This window comes from Natator depressus, chromosome 4, assembly GCF_965152275.1.
Source record: "Natator depressus isolate rNatDep1 chromosome 4, rNatDep2.hap1, whole genome shotgun sequence".
In the NCBI taxonomy this organism is placed as follows: Eukaryota; Metazoa; Chordata; order Testudines; family Cheloniidae; genus Natator; species Natator depressus.
The window spans coordinates 127,903,135-127,930,340 of NC_134237.1; the positions used below are offsets into that span (position 1 = coordinate 127,903,135).

Here is a 27,206-nt window from a genome sequence, read left to right on the forward strand (position 1 = left end):
GCCAGTTGCAATGGCCTCCCGCACCGGACCACACTGAGCAGCGAAGGGCAAGAAGCCCCAGCCCAGCCAGCGGCAGGAGACCGAAGCGTTTGGTGCTTTGGAGAAGAGGCGCCCCCGGGTGGCCTTAGGTGTTAATGCTGTCACTTGGAGCAGGTGGGTGGGCGAGTGTCGCAGCTTCTCCGTTTCTGCAGCCGGCCCAGGATGTGTAGGCAGAGCTGGTGGATTTTTAAAAGTAGGATCTGCTGAATCAGAGCCTGAGAGCTGTTCAGGGCTGTGTGTGGCCATGTGCTGCAGAAGGGAGGCACCCCCTGGACGCACACTCGCTGATGGAGAAGGAGATGCTGCTGTTCCTCCTGGCACACTCTCTAGGACACAACACTGACATAACTTCAAGCCAGGAGACTTAGGGAAGGAAAGGTGAGTGCACATGCTCTGACTCCCTTCATTGCCCGCCGTGTTTCACCAGTCACGGGCATTGCATTTCCTCTGTGTCTCCTGTTCTGATGTGTGTCTATCCATCCATTCATTCACTGAAACATTCCCCCCCCCCGCCCCAAATCCAATTGCATCAACTGGGATAACACATTTTACATTAACCTCAACACTTTATTTGTCACGACATGAGGAGGAACAAGGAATTTATAATCTAGCAGTGTCAATACTGCCTGGTTATTTGTGGTATTCATTATATAGCATCTAGAAGCTGGATTACTACTGTTATTTTTGAAAACTTGGAAGGTGAAATGGGGGTGGGGGGAAAGGAGGTTAGAAACGGGCAAAGTAGATGTTTTTTCGCCAGTCTAAAAGGTACCCTAGTTACCAAAAGCCAGCTACACATGGTTCGTTCCACTGTGTTTTATGTAGCAGAGGTATTAATTGGCAGCCAATTTACAGTTAGTACAAAGTTCAGTATGGAGAGAATATAGAAAGTGATATACACATAGATATAGGTGTGTGTGTGTAGTACATATGTACCCAAGCACACATATTGAAAATGCAGACAGAAGTGTCTGTTTCTTACGCATTTATTTTAACTATACAGTTGTGTTCATATCCAGATAAAACACATGAGCACACTGTGCAACTACACTCATCCAAGCAAAAATATAACATGGAGACAGCAGTATAGTTAACAATAAATGTCTGAAATTTAGCCTCTTGCATTTGAAGGTGTAAATTAGAATATGCATATTTCTACCTTTGGCTCTGGATTTGTAACCCACTTTACTGACACAGACATATTTCAGTGAGTGAGACTTCCTGGGAGCTGGTTATATCTGAACATATTAAATATAAAATGCCGCATGCTTCACGGATCTGAAAAGTGTGCTGCTGATAGAAGATTGTCAGGTTTTTTTCCCCACAAAAGGAAAAATATGGATTATGTGGGAAGCAAGCAAGCAAACAAAAGCTGGGAGTTGTGCTAAGTATTGATAGCAAGGAAGGCACTGATAATGGGGAGAGGGGAAGGGGGGGCGCTGTGGGAAACCAGCTCCGACGAAGTTTCACGCGCTGAAATACGTCTGTGTCAATAAAGTGGATTCCAAATCAAGAGCCAAAAGCAGGACTATGTATATGCTAATTTACACCTTCACGTTCCAGTTGCTAAATTTCAGAGCTTAACCTGCCCAGGGTATAGTATGAAGGATGTTTGAATGCCTTGTGAACAGGGAATGTTTGGCTGTGTGTATGAACAGTCACACATGACCCCTGCTAGACTAGAAGCTGAAGGCTGTGCTATCTATGGAAAAGTAATTTTCCAATGAGGTCTTGGATTTTGACGTACGAGTTCAGTTAACCTTCAGCTCCTGCTAGACTATTAGGAATTGAAGAGCATGAAACTGGAAAGAACATCCACTCTTATAGTTGCCATAAGAACTGAAAAATTGACTTAAATCTCAATGCCATGGTTATTTGGAGGTTCTTAATTCCTCAAAGAGACTCTTCCAGTAGCTATCAGTACATACACTAGCACAAGTTCCTTGTGACTTGCACTGACTGTCACTCGATTTGCAGATGAGCTTTAAAGCGTTGGCTTGAAACGAAAAAAGCCATAAATGGGTGGAGTCCTGGCTATCCAAGGGACTGTCTTGCTTACCCGGCATGTGATACTGTGGCAGCAGTAATCGCGTGAGGCAGTCAAGCTAACAGCCCCCTAGTTTGATAGAGAGGGTGCTTGGGACAGGGCATTCTCAGTGTAGGAGTCTAGGTTTTCAAGAGTAATTAGTGATTTTGGGTGCAAAATTTGAGACATCTTAAAAGAGGCTGATTTTCACAAAGTGCCTTTCATTTGCCCTTTCAAAAATCAAGCCCCTTTGAAGTGTCTCAAACTGGACACCTAAAGTCAATAGTCACTTTAGAAAATATGGGCTCCAGGATCTGGAAGTTGCTTCCCCATGCGGGTTTGCCAGAACATCAAAAGTGCTAGGCTTTGGAGTGTTTGATGGGAGGTATCCTGGGACGGGTGTCGGGAAGGAATTGACTTTGCTTTGTGGCTGGAGAGTTGTTCTGGCAGGTGGGCGAGGAAGCATTTCTGAGGGCTAAGTTTGATATTTTGCAGATGGGTTACTATCTTGGCTGGTATTAGGAGGCTTCATTTTGATTTAATGTATCACATTTTAGCATGTGTCTAGTGTGACGTGCCAGGGTATAATCCAGACTAATGAGCAGCTGTGTCACCCCTGCCCTGCAACTTGGGTGCCTTAATATGCCTTGCTACAGTAGCTCCCAGCTGCGCCACTCACAAACAACCTCCAGCATGCAAGTCACACCCTGAGTGTCTGTGTGTAACTGCAGCCTGCCAGACACACCTAGTCACAGTCTGGCTCTCACCAGCCTCGGTTATACTGCAGGGTGACCCCAACACACCCTCAGCCCTGAATTTACCTCCAGAAATGTATGTCCTGTACTGCTCAGCCCTCTCTTAGACAGTACAAAATATTGTAAATCAATTTATTCCTTAAATGGAATAATATGCCATCTTATTATCTCAAATAGTTATTCAGGTACTTCAGTATAAACACATCGGCTTAGAAAAAAACAGTAAAACAGGTTTGTTAACTACAAAAAGAGATTTTGAGTACAAATAATGAGGCATAAAAGTCAGAAATGGTTATAAGAAAAACAAAGATAAGATGTTTACTATTACCTAACTTAACAAACAATATCAGATTCAAGCAAAGTTTCTCACCACATGATTTCAGCGTCTTACTGAGCAAACCCTGTAGGTCAGGACCTGTACACCAGAGTCCATCGAATGCTTCTTTGGTCACTTCAGGTGCAGTGAATGTGATGGGAAGGAAGGGGGGGGGGGGCTTTGGGTATTTGTCGCTCCTTTTTATAGTTTCAGCCCCCCTCTTGAAAAACATTTCCAGCTGGGCACTAGGATATAAAGTGTCTATGTGGAAGGATGTTCCCTGATGGCTTTTTCCTCACCTGATTGAGCTTTCTTTTTTTCCCTTCCTGCTTGATGACTCTCTTTACTGGTTATATGCAAATTAAGCAAAGCACATATTCCTTTGTTTAGCAGAGACCTGTTTGCCAACCTCAGTTTGGTCCGGGCTGTGTGGTTTGGAACATGTGTTAATAACTTCATGCAGTGAAATCTTATGATGTCACATGGAACGTTGCCTCATTTATTTTATCAGGACAATATCGACCAGCAAATTATGAGTTTTCAAACAATACCTTACAAGACATGCCTTGTACAAAAATTATTACAATAGTGTGGAGGGGGTGAACCCAGGGGTGCATTCTGTCACACCTAGAGATTATCCAATAGTTCGGGAGGTTGGGTTTGGCTAGTTGGGTTCATGGAACTGAATTCTAGTTGCTGTATGTTATTAGCTTGTGACTTCAATGTCAGCTATGGATCAGCAGTATGTTTCTACTGACCCTCTTCAAATTTGTGTGCACTAACACTTCGACATGGAAATGGAGCAATTCAACATTACCAAACTGAAACAGTTTGATGTCTCCAAAATCGAAATTTGTGGGAATTTCCATTCTGTGGTAAATTTCAAAATTTCAAAATTTTTCATTCTGATTCAGAATAAAAATAAATGCCAAATTGTCAGAAATTTCCCCCAAATGGAAATTCCATTTTCCAACTCTCTAGCCATGAATATATATTACACCACCATTCTGATCACTACTGGGAGTCGAACTAGGGAACCTCTAGAGATAAGAGCATAAGCCTCTCTAGCTTGACCTCAAGGACCAAATTCCATGACTAGGAGCTGTAACAGACCCATATCATCAGAGGATCGGGCACAGAGGGGGGCACATAGAACATACTGAACAATGGGTTACGTATGTATCCAGCCTAAGCAAAAAAATCTTCTCATCCACCTTGACAATGACCAAGATGATAATGAGAAAATTTTTTACTTGCCCATCAAATCAGATTACTCACCCCAGGTGAGTGGAATTCAGCAAGGCTGCTTTAATTCTAGATTCCCATTGCTTCTTTTTCCAGTGCTCAGTGCTTTTTCCCTGTATCAAGCTTCCCCTAATTTTGTGCTTTTCATTCACAGGAAGGCTTTTAATTTTCATGATGCCTTTCAGCCAGAGTGGCACATATATAACACTATCATTGGGATTACAAGCTCCCCCCAGTGAATCAGTAACAATGACACAGCGAGGGCAGATTGCTCAGGAGGGTGCGTGGGACTTTTTAAGTGAATGAGACATAATTATAGTTTTCATCTTTTCTTCCATAGACCTGGAATTAATTTGCTTCAAAGCCTGTGTTTTTTTCTTCTCTGCTTCAGGTCTGAACACTGGGGGAAGATGCTGATGGACGGAAATACATCGTCGCTCTCCAACATCTCCTCCACTGCCCTGTCCTGGGTAAGAGGAGATGGCAACTGGACAGGGGCAGGAATGGGTCCCCGGGAGGTGGCTGTTGGACTGATACTAACCTTCATAGACTTGATCACTCTGTTTGGGAATACAGTGGTTTTTATCTGCCCTGTGGTGGAGAAGAGGCTGCGTACCGCAACTTACATGTTTATTATGTCCTTAGCCATGGCAGATCTCCTCGTTGCTTGTCTGGTCATGCCATTTAGGTAAGAACTGCTTGTAAGGTAAGACCTGATAGTAATACTCTTATTTGATGGCATTCAGTAGCGCTTAGCTCCGTGGCTACTATGTAGAAGGCAAGTCTAATGGTCTAGTAGATGGTGCATAGGAAACAGGACGCCTGGGCTCCAGTCCCAGCACTGCTACAAACTCACCATGGGTCAATCACTTCACCTCCCTGTATCTCAGTTTCTCTACCTGTAAAATGGGAATAATGATGCATACACTCAGGGTATGTCTACACTGCAGCTAGGAGCCTGCTTCCCAGCCTGAGTAGATAGACCCCGTGCGAGCTCTGCTTGAGCTAGTGCACTAAAACCAGCAGTGTAGCTGTGAGTAGCACTAGCAGCTGCCTGAATACATACCCCCAGGGTCCGGACAGGTTTGCGCTCAGCTAACTTGCAGTGTAGATGTGCTCTCCCTCCCTCAGAGACTAGTCTGGCATTCCTTGTGAGCCTACGAAAACCACTGGAGGCAATGGGAGTTTTGTGGGCTCAAGGAATACAAGATCAGGCCCTCAGTTAGTTCCAGTCTTCAATTTAATAATTATGTTTCCATTAAGATAATATCTTGGACCAGATTGTTCTCTCATTTACACTTGTGGAAACCAGGGGCAACTCCACTGAAGTCAATGGAGTTAAACCAGAATAAAACCAGAGTGAGAAAAAATCTGAGCTCATATATTCAGAAAAATGTCCTACCTGCGTAGCACATAACACTTGTATTAGTAACCTGACATATTTTTAAAGATTAGATTATTCATCCTATTTTTATCCCAGTAATACCCTCTTTAATATTTCTTCTAGCCCAGTCCAAACACCAGTGGAGGAGGGGAGTGGTGTTCTTGCAAAATAAATGTTTTACCTACATAAACAGGACAGAACAATTGCTATCATTTTCAGCTGTCTGGATCTGCTTGTGATTTATAAATTGAAGACTAAAAATTTTGTTTTGTTTAAAGCTGTCTGCATTGAGAAGGCAAAAATGACCAGGATGGTTTTCCTTTATTATTGTACTCTGACTGCACTTTCACTGGTGAAAACAAATTCACGGCTCTAATGATTGACATGAGGCTAAAAAGACTAAGGAGGGATTAGACCAATCGCTTTAGACCTTTTAGGCCAGATTCACCACTATGATCTGACTGCATTGTTCTCCTTTGGTGATGCAAAATGGCCATAAGCCCAGTTTAACCAGCTGGTTAAACAGAGTTTGCATCTGCTTTCAGACATCAGCAATGCAAAGCAGCCAAAGTCTACAAATGAATTTGGCCCTTTTATTTAAATTTAAACCCTGATGTGTAAGAAGTAAGACAAAAATGTTAAAATAACGTGGGGAATGGATTTCCCAGCAAGGAGAGAGTTACAGGTTGAGCGGAAGCCTATTAAATAGTCTCAGAGGAAAACAAAAATGGTGTTAGAAGAGAGTTAAAGTTATCCTTTCCAACCACATTAACAGACAGTCATAGTTTCAAACTCAGGAAAATCTCAGTTCAGTTCCCAACTAGAGCTGCTTGAAATATTTTCTATATACTGTTTAACCATAGCTGAGATGTTTAACAGAGATGCATCAGTTGGTACAAAACTTTCATCAGGAAGATTTTTGGGCACGGGGGAAGAGTGAGTGTGATTCTATACCTGGGAGGTTAGCATACCTGGGAATGGGAGATAGGAGACCAATGGTCAAGTCGCTGCTCTAACTGATGTAGCGTGCTCTGGGCTGAAAACCTGTGCTCTAAATCAGGCAGAAGAGGGACATGAACTCGTGGTTCCCGCATCCCAGGCCAATAACAGGATCCACAAGCTTCTGTTTTCATGCAAATGTTCAACAGTCTGGGTTTCCTTCAAAAGCAGAACATAATCAAATTTCAAACCCTTGAATATTGCCACAAAATGCAACTGTCATCCTCCGGTCAGCTCTTGTTCCAGCCTCATCGTTGGCACCACCCTTCTATCTCCTCCCACTCTCACCTGTTGCTACACAAACTTATGTCTGCTTTGTTGGGTGTATGAATTCCAATAGCTCCAGCTTTGGCTGCATGATGAAATAACCCACTCCCCTCCTTCAGGCCCATGGGAAGTCATTGGGAATGTTGGCAGTGACTTCACTAGGAGTAAGGTTAGGGACTCTGCATCATTTACATTGGGGTCCTCATTATGGGCTGTGGTGGGGGTAGGGGGAGCGTGTCAGAGCCCATGTTTGGTATACAGGCTCTGTACTGAAAAGGGCCCCCCAGATTTGTCAGCAGGCAGTTTGTCGTAGGTGGAGGCTGGCCAGGTGCACACGGCTAGTACATGACTCAGGATCAAGTCAAAATGGAACAAGAACAGGAAGTGAGGGGAGTGGGATCATGATTTGCTGCCCGGCCTGAGAGGCAAGGGTGGGTGGTGTCAGGCAGTAGCTGGCAGTTACATACTTGCTGCAGTGCGAGGAGGCTGCCAAGCTGGGCCTGCACACCTGAGGGCTCCCTCCACAGAAGGGACTGGCTGTGATGAGTGCTCTGCTGTTGAAAGCTCCCCCTAGCAGTGGGAACACAAGTTAACTGAGGAACCCCTATGGCCAGAGCTGAGCTGGTGCTTCCCTGATGGTGACCATGACAAAAGGAGCCATGTTAACGCCAGCTGGCTGGAGCAGGGAAAGCAGTGTCACAAATAAAGGATAACTAATAACCGTAACCAACAGGGGTGTGCTTCCAGCAGTCTGTCTGCCAACCCCCATTTCCTCAGGCTTGTTGGTACCTCCATGTCCCTGTTGAAGCCCAGAGCGGAGAATCTGCTACCTCTGCCAGTTTAGTCTCCCTCTCTCAAGACTCTGCACTGGAAGTGGAGGGCACTGCCTCCCCCTACCTTCTGCTCTGTGCTGAGGGCCTTTCTCCAGCAAGTCTTCCTGCCAGTTTGCCGTAGGGACAAGTCACCAGGGCTGGAAGTGGAACCTGGGTCTCCCATGGTGGGGGGTTAACAAGCCCCACCTCCCCCCACAGATACCTCAGGCTCCTTGCTCCCACCCGACTGACATGTTCTTCCTCTTAATCTAGCCCTTCCTCTCCAGCAGATTTTCTTCTTCTCATTCTATGCATGACCCTTAAACACACTGTGGTTCTCTGGAGTTCCCACATTCTTCCTGTGGCCACGCGGATCCCCTCCTGGACCTTCAGGGAACTAAGAGCTCTCCCTGCAAGAGCTTCCCACTTACCCAACTACCCACATGTCCCCTCTGCCATCCACCTACTGACACAGCCTTCCTGGTTAGGGTGAGAGGAAGTGCTAGGGCCAGCACTGCGGACTGGAGGAGCATTTTCCAAGCAAAATGCTCACCTCCCCGAACTGGGAGGGAGCATCCCTCACCAGCAGTGGGAGAGGCTTTCTTCCCAGTAAAGGAGGAGTGGAGAATTTGATGCCACATTTCCTTGTGGGTCAGCAGCAGAGCTGAGAAGGGTGGGGATGGGGTGGTTCTTACCTCCAAGGAAATGGAGGTAACAAAAAAGGCTGAGGAAACTGGTGCTCAGCAAAGAGTAATCTGTCTATGCTTATGTTTTGTAGGGAAGAGGAGCAGTGCTTGTAGGCTGAGAAAACAACAAAGAAAAACGGGGGGTGGGGATTGTCGGTAGATAGCATTTCAAGAGGGGAAGTATTTCCATGACAACCAATGGCTTAATTATACAGTTAGAGAGAAAATAACCCATTAAGGAGAGAGACACCATATTTATCAGGAAAACTACGAGGGGAACCACATGTAGGCAAGGGTGCCATTTTAAGCACCGCAGGGGTCCAGCAGTAAGATCTTTATGTCACGGGACCACAGAATTACTGCGAGCCTCGGGGAGTTAGGAAGCTGCAAGTGCTCTGACATAGCACATCAAAGTGCTGTAGAGAATAGAATCATAGAATCATAGAATATCAGGGTTGGAAGGGACCTCAGGAGGTCATCTAGTCCAACCCCCTGCTCAAAGCAGGACCAATCCCCAATCAAATCATCCCAGCCAGGGCTTTGTCAAGCCTGACCTTAAAAACTTCCAAGGAAGGAGATTCTACCACCTCCCTAGGTAACGCATTCCAGTGTTTCACCACCCTCCTAGTGAAAAAGTTTTTCCTAATATCCAACCTAAAGCTCCCCCACTGCAACTTGAGAGCATTACTCCTTGTCCTGTCCTCTTCTACCACTGAGAATAGTCTAGAACCATCCTCTCTGGAACCACCTCTCAGGTAGTTGAAAGCAGCTATCAAATCCCCCCTCTTTCTTCTCTTCCGTAGACTAAACATTCCCAGTTCCCTCAGCCTCTCCTCATAAGTCATGTGTTCCAGACCCCTAATCATTTTTGTTGCCCTTCGCTGGACTCTCTCCAATTTATCCACATCCTTCTTGTAGTGTGGGGCCCAAAACTGGACACAGTACTCCAGATGAGGCCTCACCAATGTCGAATAGAGGGGAACGATCACGTCCCTCGATCTGCTGGCTATGCCCCTACTTATACATCCCAAAATGCCATTGGCCTTCTTGGCAACAAGGGCACACTGCTGACTCATATCCAGCTTCTCGTCCACTGTAACCCCTAGGTCCTTTTCCGCAGAACTGCTGCCTAACCATTCGGTCCCTAGTCTGTAGCGGTGCATTGGGTTCTTCCGTCCTAAGTGCAGGACCCTGCACTTATCCTTATTGAACCTCATCAGGTTTCTTTTGGCCCAATCCTCCAATTTGTCTAGGTCCCTCTGTATCCTATCCCTGCCCTCCAGCGTATCTACCACTCGTCCCAGTTTATCATCATCCGCAAATTTGCTGAGAGTGCAATCCACACCATCCTCCAGATCATTTATGAAGATATTGAACAAAACCAAAAAAAAAAAAAGAATAGGCATCACTGTTGTCAGCCAGCACAGAATCCAGCAGCTTTTGCCTCCAAAATCCCATTTCAGCTAATAGGGACTCTCCATTAGCTCTCCGCAGTAGAAGGGCTCTTGTACTATGCAAGCCAGCCACTAGGGGGAGAAGGAGTCAGCACAACACTTCTAACTGGAAAAGAGGAAGGTGAAAACAAACATGAGGCCGAAAAATGTGCTCCTGAGTGGAGGAGCTGATCCGAGACCGAAGGATTCAAATCTGTTGTTTTAGCATGGAGCAGTATTACCTCTGCATTGTTAGCTGATGCTTTACGGTGCTCAAATACCACGGTGAGCTGAGTCATAGACGGAGCTTGATGGACATCTTGATTACAGGCAACGAGCACTCCAAGCATGGTAAAATAAAATGCTCCAGTTTATCATTCTAAGTGTGGTGCAATGCGTAGGGTTTCAGTGGCTTGCCATTGGCCCTGATGGGTTCCCATTGAACGTCTTAGTATTGTGCAAGGCTAAACAATTGAGCCTGGTCTTGTATCGCCAGCCAAGCAGGGCGGGGCGATGACTCCCCCTTGCCCACATGGGCCGTCACCACAGCATGTTACCTCCTGGCGGTTAATTTCTATGCCAAGTTCATAGAGCATACGTTCAATATAAATACATGATTCCTCATATATTACCTGTACATTCATCTTGCAATGATTGTGAAGCTTGACAGGTTGTGAGCTTTTTTGTAGATCCTCACATGCTACTCTTTATGGATAAATATTCTGTAAGACATGCGTTTGGTGTAGTGACTTTGTCAGGTCTGAGGTGAGAGTTGCTTGCAAAGAACAGGGGAACCTTTGCCAAAGAGTCTGTGTGTCACAGACTCCCAGAATGGGGAAGTTCTCAGTATGCACTTAGCTCAGGTACTGTGGACATCACATATGGGGACTTAAAGGTTATAGAGACCCCCCTATCAAGCTGCATGACATCTTTGGGGCAGAACCAAGACCGCCATAGACTAGCTAGCTGGCTAGCATATGCCACAAGTACAATAGGGGTGGATTTAGGTTCACAACTTCCCAGCGTGGCTGTTTCAGCTTTTACGCTGAATTGCAGCAGATCAGATGTGCTGCACTGTTTTGTTCATTAACACATGCCAGAAAGAACAAGCCTATGTGATTCAGTGGAAGGAACATTCAGTCCCTCCTTCGCCAGCTTTAGTGAAAGAAAAGAGGTTTAGTTATAGAGACAAAGGGACCCTCATACAATGCTTCACTTGATTTCAGATTAGTGATGCAGCAAGAAGGTAAAAAAAAGTATGGTTCTGATGTTGAAATTTCTCTGATTTTTTCAGGATCTATATTTTCCAAGCATTACAAAATAGTACTAAATATCACCACTAAGAAGGTATCAGGTCAGCTGGCAGTGTGTTCGGAGATTGGCATCTATACTATGCCTCAAACTCTTTGGCCTTCCTACAGTGCTCTGCTAACTAAGACCCCCTGTTGCTCCAAAGACTTACACAGGTGATTAATTGTACACACTCTGAGTAGTTGCATCAACTTCAGTGGTTGACTAGAGCTGCTCGCAGTGCCTGGAGTTAAGCATGTGCATAAGTCTTTGCGGTATTGGGGCTTAAAAGACAGGTTCTGCCATCTAGTACCTTGTTTCACAAATTCTCCTACTGAAATCAATGAAGCTACTTGTGAAGTAAAGTACTACTCTGTGAGCAAAGTTGGCAGTCAGCCCCTAATTCCTCTCTCCATGTCCACAGGTGCCTACTAGGACTGACTAGAAAGTGGAATTTCTATTCTGTGGGACATTCTGAGATTTCAACATTTGTTTTTGTTCCAAATCAGATTGAAAAGAACAAATTTCTCAGGGAATGAAAATTCCAAAATATTCCAATTTAAAATAATCAAAATGTTCTGTTTTAATAAGGTAAAATGTTTCATTCTGATCATGTGGAAACATTATAATATATTGAATGTACAAGTTAAACAAAATGAATTCAAATGATAGTAAAAATGAAGCATTTTATCTTAATGGAGCGAAACGTTTCAAGTTATCAAAATGATTCGTTTTGACTTTTTTCCCCGATCAGAAATGTTGTCAAAATTGACATGTTCCAGTAAAACATTTCAATTTCAACAAAATTGCATTTTCAGGAGGGAAAACTGTGACATCGAAAAATTTTCAACCAGCACTAGCATCTACCCCTGTCTGGATGCTTCTCCTCTTGTTAATCGGAACAGTTCAGGGAATGTTAACAACATAGGTGTAGTGTAGAGACTGGATACTCTCAATCTCATATTATTCCTTCATTAATGGCACCTAAGATTTGGTGCTCAGTAGTGAATGGACAGGCTGTGCTCATGTCACTGAGGAAATCATCATAACACCCTTTATTCTTTAGAAAAAAGTGAAATTAGAGAGAAACCACAATTGGGTCAGCTAATCCATCACCCTGCCAGTACAGGATTGTTCCTGAGACCCTGAGCTCTTTGTCCAGTTTAAACATCTCAAGAGAGGGGGCTTTATAGCACTTCTCATAAGGTTGGGGAGTTTGTCATGATGTCTTTAGTCAAAATGTCATCTCCCCAACTCTTGTGTGGTTTTTATGGCGCTTGTCTGCTGCCCTCCACCCCAGACGTGGCTAGATCTCAGGGGTGATGTATAGGTGTACTTTGCAGAGCACTTTGGCATGAAGCACACTTGATTTCTTTTAAAAACTCCGTCTTGCCACGTCACTTAATTTTAAGCCCATTGTATGAGCCTAAATGCATCTATTTTAAATCAGAATGGTTCCTCCTGTGTAAAAAGCTGGAGGAGATTATTGGTGTCTAGAGAATGTGCATGTTATCCAGTCTGCTGAAGGGACGGCTGACTGGTTGGGGCACTCTGTTTGCCTGTGGGAGATGCAGGTTCTAATCCCTACTCCGATACAAAGTAGAACATATCCAGCAGGAAAGACCTGAGGTTGAGAGCACACCTTCAGGAGTTGGGCCCCTGGGGCAAGGTAGGCAGGGGAAGGCCTAGTTCAAAAATCCTGCTTCAGGGCCACCAGGGAACTGGCTTGCACTAGGGCTCTGAGCAGGTCATTAGTGGTGGGGAGGCATCGCGATGCAAGCAGCTTTGCAAATACTGATTGACAGCATCTCAGAGAATCAGGAGCTAAGTGGCAGCTGAGCAGTGATTTTGAGAATGTCACCAGAACATTGGATTCAGGCCCCCAATACCTTTGTGAATCCATCATCTGTAAAAAGGGGATAACAGCCCTTCCCTACCTCACAGGGGTGTTGTGAGGATAAATGTTATACACTGTGAGGTGCTCAAATACTACTGTTATGGGGCCATATAAGACAACACACAGAGCTCCTCCTAACTCCTCAGATAAATGTTTGTACAACATCCCCTATAAGAAGGCTCTGGTACTGACTGGGGCCTCTAGCTCGTACCGTAGCACAGATGCTAATACATTGAGTGCCATTACCATTCTGAAGAGGCAGAACAATTGTAACCTGTAAAAGTAGTTTTAATTAATACTAATTAAATTAATTAAACCAAACCCAAGCATTTAAAAAGAGCATTCTATATAGATTGTATTCCTTTCCTCTTTCTAGCCAGCAGAGCTGAAAGAACTCCAATAGGGTTAGAGCAACTGCTGTGGTTTTAGGGGTAAGAGACTACGAAGCTATATAGTTGCAGGGAAGGAGACGGGAATTAATTCTCACAAAGGCAGTGAACTGTTCACTGTGTCACATAACATAAGTCCAATAGAAAGTTTTTGCAGGAGAAGTCAAGGACTTATATAAAGCTGGTAAAAGTAGGAAGAAACAAATTGCAGCCAGGTAAATGCTGTAGCACGGCAGACCACGCAGCCCGTTGTACTCCTGCCTCAAGCTTCCTGACTGGTTACTCATTTGTTACGGGTTTCAGAGTGGCAGCTGTGTTAGTCTGTATCTGCAAAAAGAACAGGAGTACTTGTGGCACCGTAGAGATGAACAAATTTATTTGAGCATAAGCTTCCGTGGGCTAAAACCCACTTCATCGGATGCATGCAATGGAAAATACAGTAGGAAGATATATATACACACACCGAGAACATGAAAAAATGGGTGTTGCCATATACACTATAATGAGAGTGATCAGTTAAGGTGATCACTTAATTGATCACCTTAACTGATCACTCTCATTATAGTGTATATGGCAACACCCATTTTTTCATGTTCTCGGTGTGTGTATATATATATCTTCCTACTGTATTTTCCATTGCATGCATCCGATGAAGTGGGTTTTAGCCCACGGAAGCTTATGCTCAAATAAATGTTAGTTTCTAAGGTGCCACAAGTACTCTTCGTTCATTTGTTATGGTTTCTGACTTTGTTGGTAATATTTTGGTGCAGGTGAGTGATTTTCACTGGCTTACTTGCCTCAGTGAGGCATTTATAGGCTAAACAACATGAGAACTGGGGTTCTCATATGAATCCCATTATCCAGAAGCTAAAATGCATGAAATCTGAAGTAGCAGACCAGATGGGAAGTACCAAAGCTGCTTGGAACGTTGGAAGAGGGAAGCTATTCCAAGCCCAGGAATTGAAATATCATGAGAAGACTATGCAGTTCAATTTTATTAAATCACATATGACATCTCTTTGTCAAATACAAAAAGAAAAACACAATCTAAAACAGCACCATCCAGATAATACATCAAAATGTCAGTTAGAACCTAATATAAACTCTCTTCTTCAGCACAGTGCAAAAAGGGCAAAAATTGCCACTGAATTGATTACTGAAGGTGGCTGAGAAAAAACTTAAGACCTTATCTTTCGGGATGGTGATAAATTTTTTTTTTTTTTTTTTTTTTTAAATACAAAAAAGGCAAAATCCAGCAGGCTGAAAAATTCTACAATGCAAAAGATGAGGTTGATCTTCCAGTGCTCCAACATGAGCTGTTGTGAAGAACAGCTCTCTCGTTTTGGTTCCATAAATGTCTTCTTGTGGCACGGAAAAAGCCTGTGACAAACATAACCATATATGAAAATAAAAATAAATTAGAGATGATCTGCACTAAAACTGCAACCATGCCAAGGGATTCTATTAAAACAGTGTTCCATCTTGTAGCATAAGTGGGACCTTAACTATGTCCCATATCAGGCTAAAGTCTTGGGCATCAAACTTGGGGATTACTCCAATTTGCCTCCCAACAAAATTTCAATGTATCTCAATAGCAGTCGCCATATTTTCACTAATCTTGCCAACAGGGTATGACATAAACTTGGGTCTTGGGTAAATAGGCTTCTACATAGCAGAAAAATAATCACTCTTCAATTGTAACAATATATTGTGTTCTCTCTCTCTCTCTCTCACCATCCCACAGCATAATTTATGAGGTGACAGGGATGTGGCTATTTGGGAAGCTGTTCTGTAAAGTGTGGATTTCTTTTGATGTCATGTTCTGCACGGCGTCCATTGTCACATTGTGCTTTATCAGTCTGGATAGATATTGCTCCGTGGTGACCCCCTATCATTATTCAATGAGGATGTCACGTCGAAGGCGAGTATACTTCTCAAAAGATCATGGAGATGGAGGAAGGTTTTAGGATCTGTCAGATGTTCCATCATCAGTCCCAATTCCAGGGTTTAACAACTATCATAAAACATCTCCAGAGGGCTAATTTGGACAGATTGCCATCTCTGCTCTTACACCTCAAATTCAAATGGGAGCTAAGAACTGCACCCATTAAGAAAGAATAATTTAAGATCAAGAATTGAGAGGAAGAATTATCCAGTGGGCTAGCAAGGGACTTGGGAAAGCCTGACTTCATTTCCTGATCTGCCACAGACTTCCTGTGTGACCTTGGGCAAGTCACTTAGTCTCTGTGTCACAGGTCCCCCATCTATAAAATGGAGATCATAGCACTGCCCTGCCTCACAGATGTGTGTTGTGAGGCTAAATAAAGAGTGTGAGGCAGCCAAATACTCTAGTAATGGAGATCATACAAGTACCTAGACACAGGCAATCAAGTCTCATATTCTAAAATAGTATCTATGTAATAAGATCCTAGGATTGTCACTCTGAAGCCTAGAATGTCTGTACAGTGTGAAGTGATGGAAACAGCTACAAGCATGGCTGAGAGCTCTTTTTGTTTAGAATAGCACCAGGTTCAGTCACCACTGGGGGACGCTGTCCATCACTGTCCAATTTTTAAGTTCTCAGCCATTTTGATTTTATGAAGTACACCCAGTGGTACTTTATGAAGTGGATTAGTTGGCCCAAATGCCACACCTGCGTGACAGGACAGGCTTTCAGCTCCTAGTTTATTTATATTTAACTCCCCATAGTGCTAATTTTTGAGTCCCCAAATCCTTCAGAGTTTTTACTCAAATGTGGAACACACCCTTACTATGGGCCATGACAGTTCCAGATGAGCCATTTGCAGCCACCACCCAAAATCTGATCTGTATTTGATAAGCAGCCCTTTGCACCATTTAAAGACCCCTACTTTGTAAAGAACCCCATGGCTGACCTGGCCTGCATGCACTTCTATGAATGCCCCTTTTGAATTAGGAACATGTTGCAAAATTATTTGGCTAGTAATGAGTTTTAGGCAGTGCTACAGACTTGATACAGAGCTGACGGCACAAGGGAGTCAGTGTGCCCACTTACATGTTTCAGGAAGTAGTGATGCCCGGGAAAATGTAGGTAGTGGGACCCTCCAAAAAAACATAAGAAGGGCCATACTGGGTCAGCCCAATGGTCCATTAAGTCCAATGTCCTGTCTTCTGACAGTGGCCAGTACCACACATTTCAGAGGGAATGAACAGAACAAGGCAATTTAGAGTGATCCATCCCCCATCATGCAGTCCCTGTGTCTGGCAATCACAGGTTTAGGGACACCTGGAGCATGAAGTTCCCATCCCTGACCATCTTGGAGGATAGGTCCATCAATGGCTATTAGGCATGAAATTATCTAAGTCTTCTTTGAACTCAGTTATACTTTTGGTCTTCACAACATCCCCTGGCAATGAGTTCCACAGGTTAACTGTGCATTGTGTGAGGAAGTACTTCCTTATGTTTGTTGTAGACCTACTGCCTATAAATTTCATTGGGTGACCCCTGGTTCTGGTGTTATGTGAAAGAGTAAATAATACTTCCTTATTTGCTTTCTTCAATTCAATCACAATTTTGTAGGCTTCTGTCATATCCCCCCTTTAATAATCTTTTCCAAGTTGAACTGTCCTAGTCTTTTAAATCTCTCCTCATATGGAAGCTGTTCCATTCCTCTAATCATTTTCCTGGCCCTGCTCAGTACCTTTTGCAATTCTAACGTGTCTTTTCTGAGATGAGATGGACTAGAACTGGATGCAGTATTCAAGGTGTGGGCAGGGCATGTCATGGATTTACCCTCACCATCCTAACCCAGGAGCTCCCGTGGTGAGGGCAGGTTTAAGCTCCTACCAGTGTTCCATAGGAAACCTACAGTAGAGGGCTGCTGCATGCTGGGAACTTTAGGTAAGTGTGACTTTCCCCGTGCCCTGGCCTTGCCCTCTGCAGCCAGCAATCTAGTTGTATTCTAGCAAGATAAGAACTCTAATAGTATGGCTGCATGTGTCCATTTTTTAAAAAGTTCATAAATCTAGATGGGAAATTAGGGAGTTGTCCTGAGGGCCCTGCTAAGCTGTGTCAAAGGGTTGCAAAATTTGGGCACCATGTCTTAGAAGCGTAAAATGACGATCACCTCCTGACCCTACAACTGGTTGGAAAATTTCAGTGTGTCAATATTCTAACAGAAAAGAAAATATTCCCTGAAACAATGTTTCCCGCTATTTTTCCAACCAATTCTGTGGGTCCCTGATACACAGACTGGCCTAAATCTAAGCCTAATCCAAATAACCCAGACTTTGGAAATGTTCAAATTTGGACCCAAACAGTGCGTCTCAGGCTTCTCTATACTTACCTCTTCAGAGCACTTCAGAAGCATTGACTAATCTCCACAACACACCTGTGGAATATCATTAGTGTCAGCTGTTTTCAAGGAAGATCTCAGAATAACTTGTACTCCCAAGTTTTTACCCTCCTGATCTTCCATTTGCAGGTGCATCGTAATGACCTGTATGGTCTGGGTATACTCCTCCCTCATTTCCTTCCTACCAGTCATGCAAGGCTGGAATGAGATACCTGGTGTAGATTTTGATGCTGGCAAAGAGTGCATCTTTGTCACCAACTGGACTTTTGCCATCGTAGCTTCTGCCCTGGCATTTTTTGTCCCCTTCATGATTATGTGCAGCATGTATTTCTTCATCTACCGAGCATCGCGACTCAAGGCCACTCGCATCATGTCTCAGTCCCTTGACATTCACTACCATCCCAACAGCAAGAGGCAGAACAACCTGCAGCTGGAAAACAAAGCCACTCGGACCATTAGCATCATCATCTCCGTCTTCATATTGTGCTGGTTACCATACTTTGTTCTGAATATATGGCTAGCTGCCAAAGGTACCAATTCCACCAGCCCAGTCCTGGTTGATGCCTTCAAGGTCATAACTTGGTTAGGTTATTGCAATTCTACTATCAATCCCATGCTCTACGCCTTTCTGAATCGGGACTTCCAGCGGGCTCTGAAGAAGCTGTTCACCTGCAGGCGCAGGTCTCAGGTGGGTATTGGAGAAGATATGGTCTCAATAGCCACCTTTTCCAAGACTGCTCAAGACCCAGAATACAGCATTAAAGTCCCAATGCCTACTGGAGCGCTGAAGAGCAAGCACAAACAATAAAGTTCTGGGTTACTTGTTGCAGGATGTGACAGATGCAGAGTGTATGGGGACTGATGTGTATTTTTTTGGGGGGGGGTGTCTATTAATTGAAGTTTTTTGGGAAGAGATTGGGTGCAAGATTACAAATGCATTTTTATTTTGGCTGTAATCTGTGTGAAATGTGAGCAACAGGATGATGCCATATTGTCCTTTCATCTTCCTTTGTGCTGTGAACAAAATTAGTAGCACTTTCTGAAAGAGCAGCAAAGGACCTTGATCTTGCAGCTGAGTCGTCATAACCAATTGACTAGTTTTCCACTAAAAAAAATATTACACTATATATAAATAGCAGAAAAGTTTCCTGTGAATGATTCAGTCTTTATGTTGAAAAAGTAGCCATGAAAAATGAATTGTGCTCACTGAGCACCTTTAGCCTGGGTGTAATCTACAATTGAGTATATGTGCACTCTCTCAGGGCAATTCAATACAGCCCTGGTCCTGCAAAAGCTTATGTTACAAGCTCAACATTACTTGCACATTTTCAATGGGACTACTTGTGAATAAAGTTCATCATGCACAGAGGTGTTGGTAGGCTCTAGCCTATGAATGAAAGTCACTCATGTGCAGAGAGACAGCACAAGACCCAGCCACCAGTGACCTCAGCGGTGCCTAGGTCTTGTGCTGGCTCTCTGCACCATGGTAGATCCCACCCCAATTTTCTTCAGAAATAAGTGTGTAGTTGCAAAGCTTATAAACTTTCCAAACTAAGTCTGAGAGATTTAAAATAAGTGATTCATCAACAGCAAGTGCAGACAGATAGGAGAGGTGTTCATGTACATGAATTGCGTGTCCCAGACCTTTGGAAGGCTGCCCAACCAAATACGACTGTTGGCTGAAACAAGTATGGAGACCTTTATCATTCTATAGAACTTATACAGCCCCTGTTGTCCAAGATGTTATAAGTGGTTTACAATTGTCTAAAAAAGCTGCACAGGACACTGGATTGGCAGGTAAGAGATGTAAGAATCACTTATCCTACCACTACAATGTCACAGAAACCTCTGGCATGGAGTTCAGCAGCTGCTTAACAGTACAACATTAACAGCTGTAGAAGGAAGTGGGGGTGGGGGGCTGGGAGATATTCACCCAAGTTTTGAATGTGACCAGACATTGTACAATAAAACCTCCCTGCTGATGAGGTGAAGCATACTGGGGCTCAGGGGTGGCTGAGAGAAACTCTCCCTGTGCCCAGTCAGTCTGACTGTGAAGCTGGGAAACTCTCTCAAGGAAGGTGGCACATGTGATCCCTCCTGTTTTGACTCTGATATAGTCTGGCTCCAGAATACCCTGAATCTGACTGAACTTTTCTGCACAGCAGCCTCCTCAAGGCAATCTGGCTTCATCAGTCAACCCGCCATTCAGAACACTTCCACTGGCTGGAAGCCATGAAGAAGGACCTTTTATGGTATGTCTACACTGCAACTAAACACCCACAGCTGGCTCTGTCAGCTGACTCAGGCTCCCAGGGCTTAGACAACAGGGCTGTTTAATTGTGGGGTAGATGCTCTGGCTGGAGCCTAGGCTCTGAGACCCTCCCTGCTTGTGAGGTCCCAGAGCCTGGGCTCCAGCCCAAGCCTGAATGTCTATACCACAATTTTACAGCCCTGAAGCCCAAGCCCAAGGAGACCGAGTCAGTTGGTGTGGGCAGCTGCAAATGTTTAATTGCAGGGAAGATATATCCTTAGAGCCTTCTGTTACCATGACATAAAATGTCACTTCAGTCAGATGCTGGAGTCAATTGGATTCAGTGACAGACCTTTGACACTCCTCTGGTCTATAGTACACCAACCTGACTCACTCATAGGTCCTAACTAGAAGCGCATTTTGTGGAAGAGAGACAGAAAAAGTCCTCATCAAGGACTAAGACTTCAAGATATCAGACAAACCTGTGAGTTCCCTTTATATTTATGACAAGAACAAAAGCATCAACACAAAAAAATTTTTAGTATTAAAATTATTTTCTTCAAACTTCCCCAATACACTCATCTCTAGACTAAGACCAGTCTTCAGAAATTTCAGGACAAAGGTTAATTCTCCTAAGAGAAAGTCTCAGTATCTGTCTCCTTCTCGTGTGGCTCCTCCATCAACTGACATTTTAGCACAGCTGAAAGTCCCACCTCAGTCTTGTAAGTTAGTAAGAATCAGACTTGTCACAGTGCAAATAATAAAACTGAACTTGACACAAAAGTAAAATAAGTTGGAGAACTGGCTTTTCTATCCCCTTCAGCCCATGTAAAGCTGCCATCTGGGTTGCTTATTGTGTATAGTTTTTGTTTTTAAAGAAAAGCAACTATAAAGCTTTAAATAAAAAACTTTATTAAATCATTTAGACTTGAAAGAAGTCACAATAATTAATGCACTCCACAACTGTAGTAAGTGCATTCTGTACACCACCAACCCAAACGGATTGATTCTGCATTTTATAAATAAAAATGAACATATTTACAATGAACAATAAAAGCTTTGCATTAGGCAGTTAAATTAGCAGATGACACAAATGCCTACAGTTGATTTAAAAAAGTACAAATCTACACTATTACATAACATACTTATGACTTAATTAGGTTTAAAAATTCCAGAATTTCAAGATTTTGATATATGCTTAATTTCTTACTATGGCTCTTCATATCAGTATCTATAACCTTTTTTGGGGAGGAGGAGCGGGGGACAAAAACCTCCTTTTGCTCTCTACAGGCTTGTTAGTACAAAACACATCCCCTAAAATCTACTATGGTGTGGAAATACAATCCACCAGTTCTTCTAAAGACAGGCTATGAATAGTGACCATATGTACACCTGTGATACTTTTACTTTAAAAATAGTGCAGATTCCCAGTTTACCCACCAGGGACAAAAATGGAGTCATGATTTTTCAAAGTTTCAAGATCACCTTCATTTCTCCAGAGAGGAGAGAGATCAGGGAATATAGTCATCAGGTTTAGAGACTAATTTATTCTATAAAAATACAGTATTTTAATTCTATTTACATATTACAGATCTCTCCAGTTTCCCCAGACAGCTAACATTTACAGTATCCAAACAAAATGGAAGCAGTGTGCTGGAGCAATCAACCTATGAGGGTCAAGGTAGAAAGAGTAATGGAATGCAAAAAGTTTAGTTATTGGCTTGCATTGGGTCATCTAACAATAGTGAACAAGATTAACGGAGCTCCATCCAACCTGTTTTCTGCATAACGTGAGAAATCAAGAACAACTGTTTCAGAGAACAACATTACGTGCCAGAGGTTCCGGCCTGCTGAATAGTCACTTTGAGATGTGTTGAGTATACTCAGGATAATTATGCCCAATTATTTGCTTGGTTGTCTTGAATGCTTAATTCCAGAGGAACTCATTGTCCGTGACCTCTGCCTAAGCAGTGATTTTGCTGGGAGTTCTAAGTCTTCAAATAAAGAGTTTTCTATGATGTCTTCTGCCTCTGGTCTTTCAGTGGGACTTGGAGAGAGCATGTGCTTTACCATAGTGTACTAGAAGAAAACAAATGATGTCCTAGGTGACATTTCAGACAGCAAAACTATTTTCAGATGGCTTTGGTACTTAATGTTCTAGCTTTAGTTTTAGATGCATGAACAACTAGAAGACACCCCAAAATATTTTTCTAGCAATTTGTTCATTAATCCTTTGGCACAGTAGTTGGGAGTGTATAAAAGGCCTGAAATCTGGATTCACAGTGGCATCAGATTGACCCTTATGTCTAAAGGATTAAAGGCCCACTTGTCTAGTCAAATTTGGCCCAAGATCTTTTAATAAAGCAAAAGGGGAAAAATAATAATTGCACATTTACAAACTCTACAAATGTTGGGCCAAGTTTCCCTTAAGCATGCACTCAATCCTTAGATTTAAGGAACTACTGATAGCTAGTCTTAAAGGGAAACTCAATGTGTCAAAGCATAATATAAGTAAATACACATTAAATACATATTTGAAATAGTTAAAACTAAATATTTACTGTACCTTCAGAGAAATAACGCACCTTTAATCTCACTTCAGCTCAGTACTCACAGCAGACCACACCTGTAGAAGTCAGGCTGAAGAGGTAGCTGGAGAAGGAGGCTGATCTAGTCTGAGTACAGGGCTGAAGCAGCCAGAAAAGAAACTGGAAATGAGAGAGACTCAATTTCTCATGAAGGGTTTTTTCAAATTAGAACCCTCTTCCTCTGAAGTTATCCTACTGCTTTAGAGGGACAGATTTGACAACCCAAAATATGGCATGTCATGCCCCCATGATATATATTTTCTTACACAATTTTCCCCTTAACGAGATTCAACTCTAATAGTTGGTTCCCAAGGGTGTGTGAGAGAATTCATCTGCAGCCCCAGTTTCACTTATCTAGGACTGTTTCCTGCATTATGAATATGGATTTAAAACAGGAGGATGGGATGGATGGGAAAAGAGATTATGTAAGGTGCATGCTCCCACATTAGCAAAACCAGATATTTTCAACTCATAGCAATTAGACTATGTGGGGCAAAAGGTATCAGTGTACAGTTTACAGCACTGTGATTTAAAAATTACTACTCCTTATTTCAGAGGCACAGTAAAGTACCTGAAATAGGAATTTGGTTTAAAAACAGAACAGCTAAAACTACTTCTCTTGTCTTTGCCACTTGGCATTCCAGTTACTTTGTAATATAGAACTAAGATAAAATATATTTACCTCCTGTGCATATTTTTGAGTAAACAATGGTGGAAACTTCAAACTTCGTACTTCAGTTAACGTCTGTAACATTATTAAAAAGGGGTCATTAAACATCTTGCCCATTTAATTATTGTTCTCAAAGTTAAGATACTAACTTACAAATACTAACAAAATGCACTACACAAACAAATCAGTCCGGCACAATACTTTTAATACTGCTGATGAACAAGAGAAAAACGGTAGTGTTTATTAAGACTTATGTGATTGGTTAGAATTACTATGCACTTAAATAAACATGCAAGTCACTGCTTCCCATGGGACAGAGTTTGCACTCAGAGACGTGACAGAAGAGTTCTGGGTTTGTAATGCTAAGAAACCCAGCCGCTTCCCCATAGTAATTCTTTTCTGGTCCAGCCGAGTACCGTCAAAAGAGCAATATTATGGACAGTGTACTGCTAGGGACACTTGGAATTGTCTGTATTACACCTAGGACAATCAAGGTTAAGATCACCAGCTACAGATCTTAGAAAGCCAAATGGATATTCAAACCTACTTCATACTTAGGGACTAATGAACAGATTGATTACAAGTTTTATAATTCATTAGAAACTTAGTTGCCTTTGTGCAACATAACCTATCTCCGTTACAGTCCATGTTCACTGCATACCAAACGCGTTGGCTCCCTCTAGTGGAAATATTTTCCCCAGTCAATTATAGTTACAAATTACTATGCTGCTGCAGCTAATAATGAATTTAATATGCCTTAATTTCCAGTACTAACCCATGACCCATTTGAGCATGCCTTAGAAACAGGAGATGCTTTGAATTTGACTTTGTTAAAAAAAGGGCCCCATTTGCAGCAATTTGAACACAAAATCTGAAGCTTAAAGTCAGTCAAATATTATTATCCAGGAACTGAGACGTCTAAATCCCTGACGAGTCATGCCGCTGGGTGATGATGGCTGTTCTAACACGGCCAGGAAAAACAGTTTCATGGGAAAAGGGCACTGAAATCTGGGGATTAAGCAGGATGTCATCTGAAGAATCCTGCTCTCTTTGTAGGACTAAACAGATCAGCATTTGATGTTCTAATTTAGTAGTAACTTGCACTGCCACAGCCCCACATCTGCCTGAGCCCTGCGGCTTTGGTCTGAGGAAGGGGCAGAAATGACTCTCATGCTCTGAGTCCTAAGCTCTCCGTTCCTTGTCTGTTGCCCAGATTTTATTGGGGGTAAGGCACTACTGCCTAGCTAACAGGTCACGGAGAGGACTCTTATTTTTGGCTACTAGTGCTCAATCATGGGTAGTTCAAAGAGCCAATTGAACAGCCCTTCCTTACCAGCATGACAGGTGAGTGGGAGACAGCTGATGGGGGAGGAAGTGAGCACAGGATTAGCTAAAATGCCATCCTGAGTAGGATTAGCTGAAGTCAAGGGTCTCTCTCTCTCTCTCTCACACTCACACACACACACAAATAAAACACTAAAGAAAATACAGTGAAAACAAAAAAAGGGGAGATTTCGCTTCTGGTTAGCCATAGACTCATGGGGCTTGTCCATACAGACAGTCACTGCATGGCAAGCCAGGGTGTAAATCTACAGCACCCCAGCCTGCTGTGCACTAAGTGTCCATGTCGATCCTGCTATCATGCACTAACAGTTCTGTAGGGTGCTTTGATCTACTGCTGGTGCATTGCAGATTTACACCCTGGCTTTCCGTGAATGAAATTGCTGTACAGACAGGCTCCTGGAGGTAGCACTCTGGATGCAGTGCAATTTAGAGTCCTGTTCCCTTGACTTACAGGTTTGCTTCTGCATCCATGGCAGAAAGTGGACAGACAATGATCTTACTCATTTTATGGGCTTCTTGCCTGAGGATGAGAAGGAAAAGTGTTTTTAGGGAAATGTGTCCCAGTAAATTTAATGTTACTATTTTCTGTTTCTGGAAAAGCAGAATTAGAAATGGTTTTCGCAACAAGTGACTCAAGTTAAGCAATTACCCTTGCTCTCCTGGGGCCATGTTCATATAGATTATAAAACCCCACAGCTATTAGGACTCCTTACCCAGTGGAGTGCCATACTGCAATAGGAAACAGATTTCAGAGTGATAGCCGTGTTAGTCTGTATCAGCAAAAAGAAAAGGAGTACTTGTGGCACCTTAGAGACTAACAAATTTATTTGAGCATAAGCTTTCGTGGGCTAAAACTCACTTTTATCAGATGTATGCAGTGGAAAATACACACACACACGCACACGCACACTTTCAGGTCAGAGTTATGTTCAGTGGCAGGCCTGTGATACAAAATTTGAACTACGTCAAAACAGTCCACTTCACAAAGAATTTAAATCTACCATTTGTGTCAATAACTAACCATGGTAGAAACAACCACATGTCCTCTCCTACATAGACCACTATTCACCAAGGGCAGGCAAGGCTCCTTCCCTGGCCCTCATTCCTCTGCTGTGAATGAATTCTCAAGGAGCAATATGCGTTTTTCTAAATCAGATTTTCCTAACAGGACACTGTTAAGTGGGAATTATGATACAACAGACTGTAGCAGGAAACACCAGTAACCTCTCCCCAATTCATGGCTAATGCAACATGTGAACAACGAGAGTCACCCTATTGCTGGAGAAGTAGGCAAGGCTGCTTTAAGGTCAGGAAGTCTGTTCTGACTGGATGGACTTCAAAAGCAGGGAAAAGAAGCAGAAACCTTCCCTGGATGTTTTGGAGGAAGGGGAGGAGAAGAAAGGAGAGAGAGCGGGTGGGGTGAAAGGAAGAAGGTGACATAGAAAATGGATCCAAGAATTGGGTTTCAACTCAAAAGCTGTAATGTGATCTCTGGGTTCTGGTAAATTCTAGTTCTATAGCTTCCCTTAGATGGCTGTAGAGATGAAGAAATTATGGCCTCATAATTAAATTGCCCATATTTGCTCTACTGTACAAGTTCTGCATACTGCTCCATGTCACTCTGCTTGGAGGTTGACACAAACAATTCTTTATTACACTGCAGCCAATTCTGTCATGTCTTACTGCTGTATCGTAATAACCTCACACAAATATGTGGTAAGCCACTTTCATACAGTACATTATAAACAGAAATGGTGGAATTGAGAATAGTATTTTTGCACAAGAGCATACCTACCCTAACCCGCTCCATCTGAGTATTAAAGGGGTAAAGTAGCTCAAACAGAATCAGTCCCAAAGAGAAGATATCCACTTTGTGTGAATACGTGTTCCCATAAATCTGGAAAATGCAAAATCAGGTTCATGTTACTTGCAGTGTTCTGATAGTACTGATCAGTGCATCTGAAATCACTATGGAACACATAAAACCCCGTTTAGTTCAACGCACACAATCAGTTCTGTACAGGGCTGAAGAGGGTGATTCATCAGACACTCTATTCAAGTATTCAGATTTTATCTGAATAGAGAACAGTAATGGTCTTTCCTTAGAAGCATAACTGAACAAGTTTTACAAGTAATGTTTTAAAAGTAACACTGAAAATGACAATATCAGATTTCAGTTCATACTGAAATTTTACTTTGATGGGCACAGCATAAGAACCCGAACAGAACTCTGATCACATCAAGTTACAATCCTCCAAGCTAAAAAACAGATCAAGGTCCTGCACCTTGGGAATCTGCTATATATTACAAGGTCCTGCACCTTGGGAATCTGCTATATATTACCAGGAATAAGGTCATTATTCCTTCAATTCCTAGGCTGGATTTTCAGTGGGGCCTCAACGTGGCTTCCACGTGCACTCACCCAATTTTGCACGTGCACTTTTCCAGCACCAACCCCTGCATGTGCAGTTGGACTTAAAA

The 27,206-nt window shown here is 42.9% G+C and overlaps 2 protein-coding genes across 3 annotated transcripts in view; one reads left to right on the top strand and one right to left on the bottom strand.

The window, feature by feature from the left end:
- Positions 1–152: 152 nt before the first annotated feature.
- Positions 153–19,786, top strand: LOC141986872 (histamine H2 receptor-like). 2 transcript variants are annotated; one of them, XM_074951899.1, is made up of 4 exons: positions 153–417; positions 4,773–5,069; positions 15,283–15,459; positions 18,002–19,786. In XM_074951899.1, exons 2-4 carry the CDS (start codon positions 4,792–4,794, stop codon positions 18,678–18,680), a joined length of 1,134 nt encoding a protein of 377 aa, XP_074808000.1. In that variant the 5' UTR covers positions 153–417; positions 4,773–4,791; the 3' UTR covers positions 18,681–19,786. The 2 variants fall into 2 exon arrangements, with proteins under 2 accessions (XP_074808000.1, XP_074808001.1); XM_074951900.1 differs by lacking the exon at positions 15,283–15,459.
- A 1,379-nt stretch (positions 19,787–21,165) lies between these two features.
- The window catches only part of EIF2AK3 (eukaryotic translation initiation factor 2 alpha kinase 3), a 72,597-nt gene continuing 66,556 nt past the window's right edge, over positions 21,166–27,206 (bottom strand). The window contains exons 15-17 of the mRNA XM_074951897.1: positions 26,521–26,622; positions 23,394–23,456; positions 21,166–22,202 (exon numbers count right to left, since the gene is read on the bottom strand). Of these exons, the coding sequence (XP_074807998.1) occupies positions 22,026–22,202; positions 23,394–23,456; positions 26,521–26,622 (342 nt within the window). The 3' untranslated portion in view covers positions 21,166–22,025. The remainder of the gene's footprint in view (positions 22,203–23,393; positions 23,457–26,520; positions 26,623–27,206) is intronic.

Coding starts and splice junctions, on each gene's coding strand:
- LOC141986872 (XM_074951899.1), top strand. CDS start 4,792: ATGCTGATGGACGGAAATACATCGTCGCTCTCCAACATCTCCTCCACT. Junction 5,070..15,282: donor TGTCTGGTCATGCCATTTAG/GTAAGAACTGCT, acceptor ACCATCCCACAG/CATAATTTATGAGGTGACAG. Junction 15,460..18,001: donor ATGAGGATGTCACGTCGAAG/GCGAGTATACTT, acceptor TTCCATTTGCAG/GTGCATCGTAATGACCTGTA.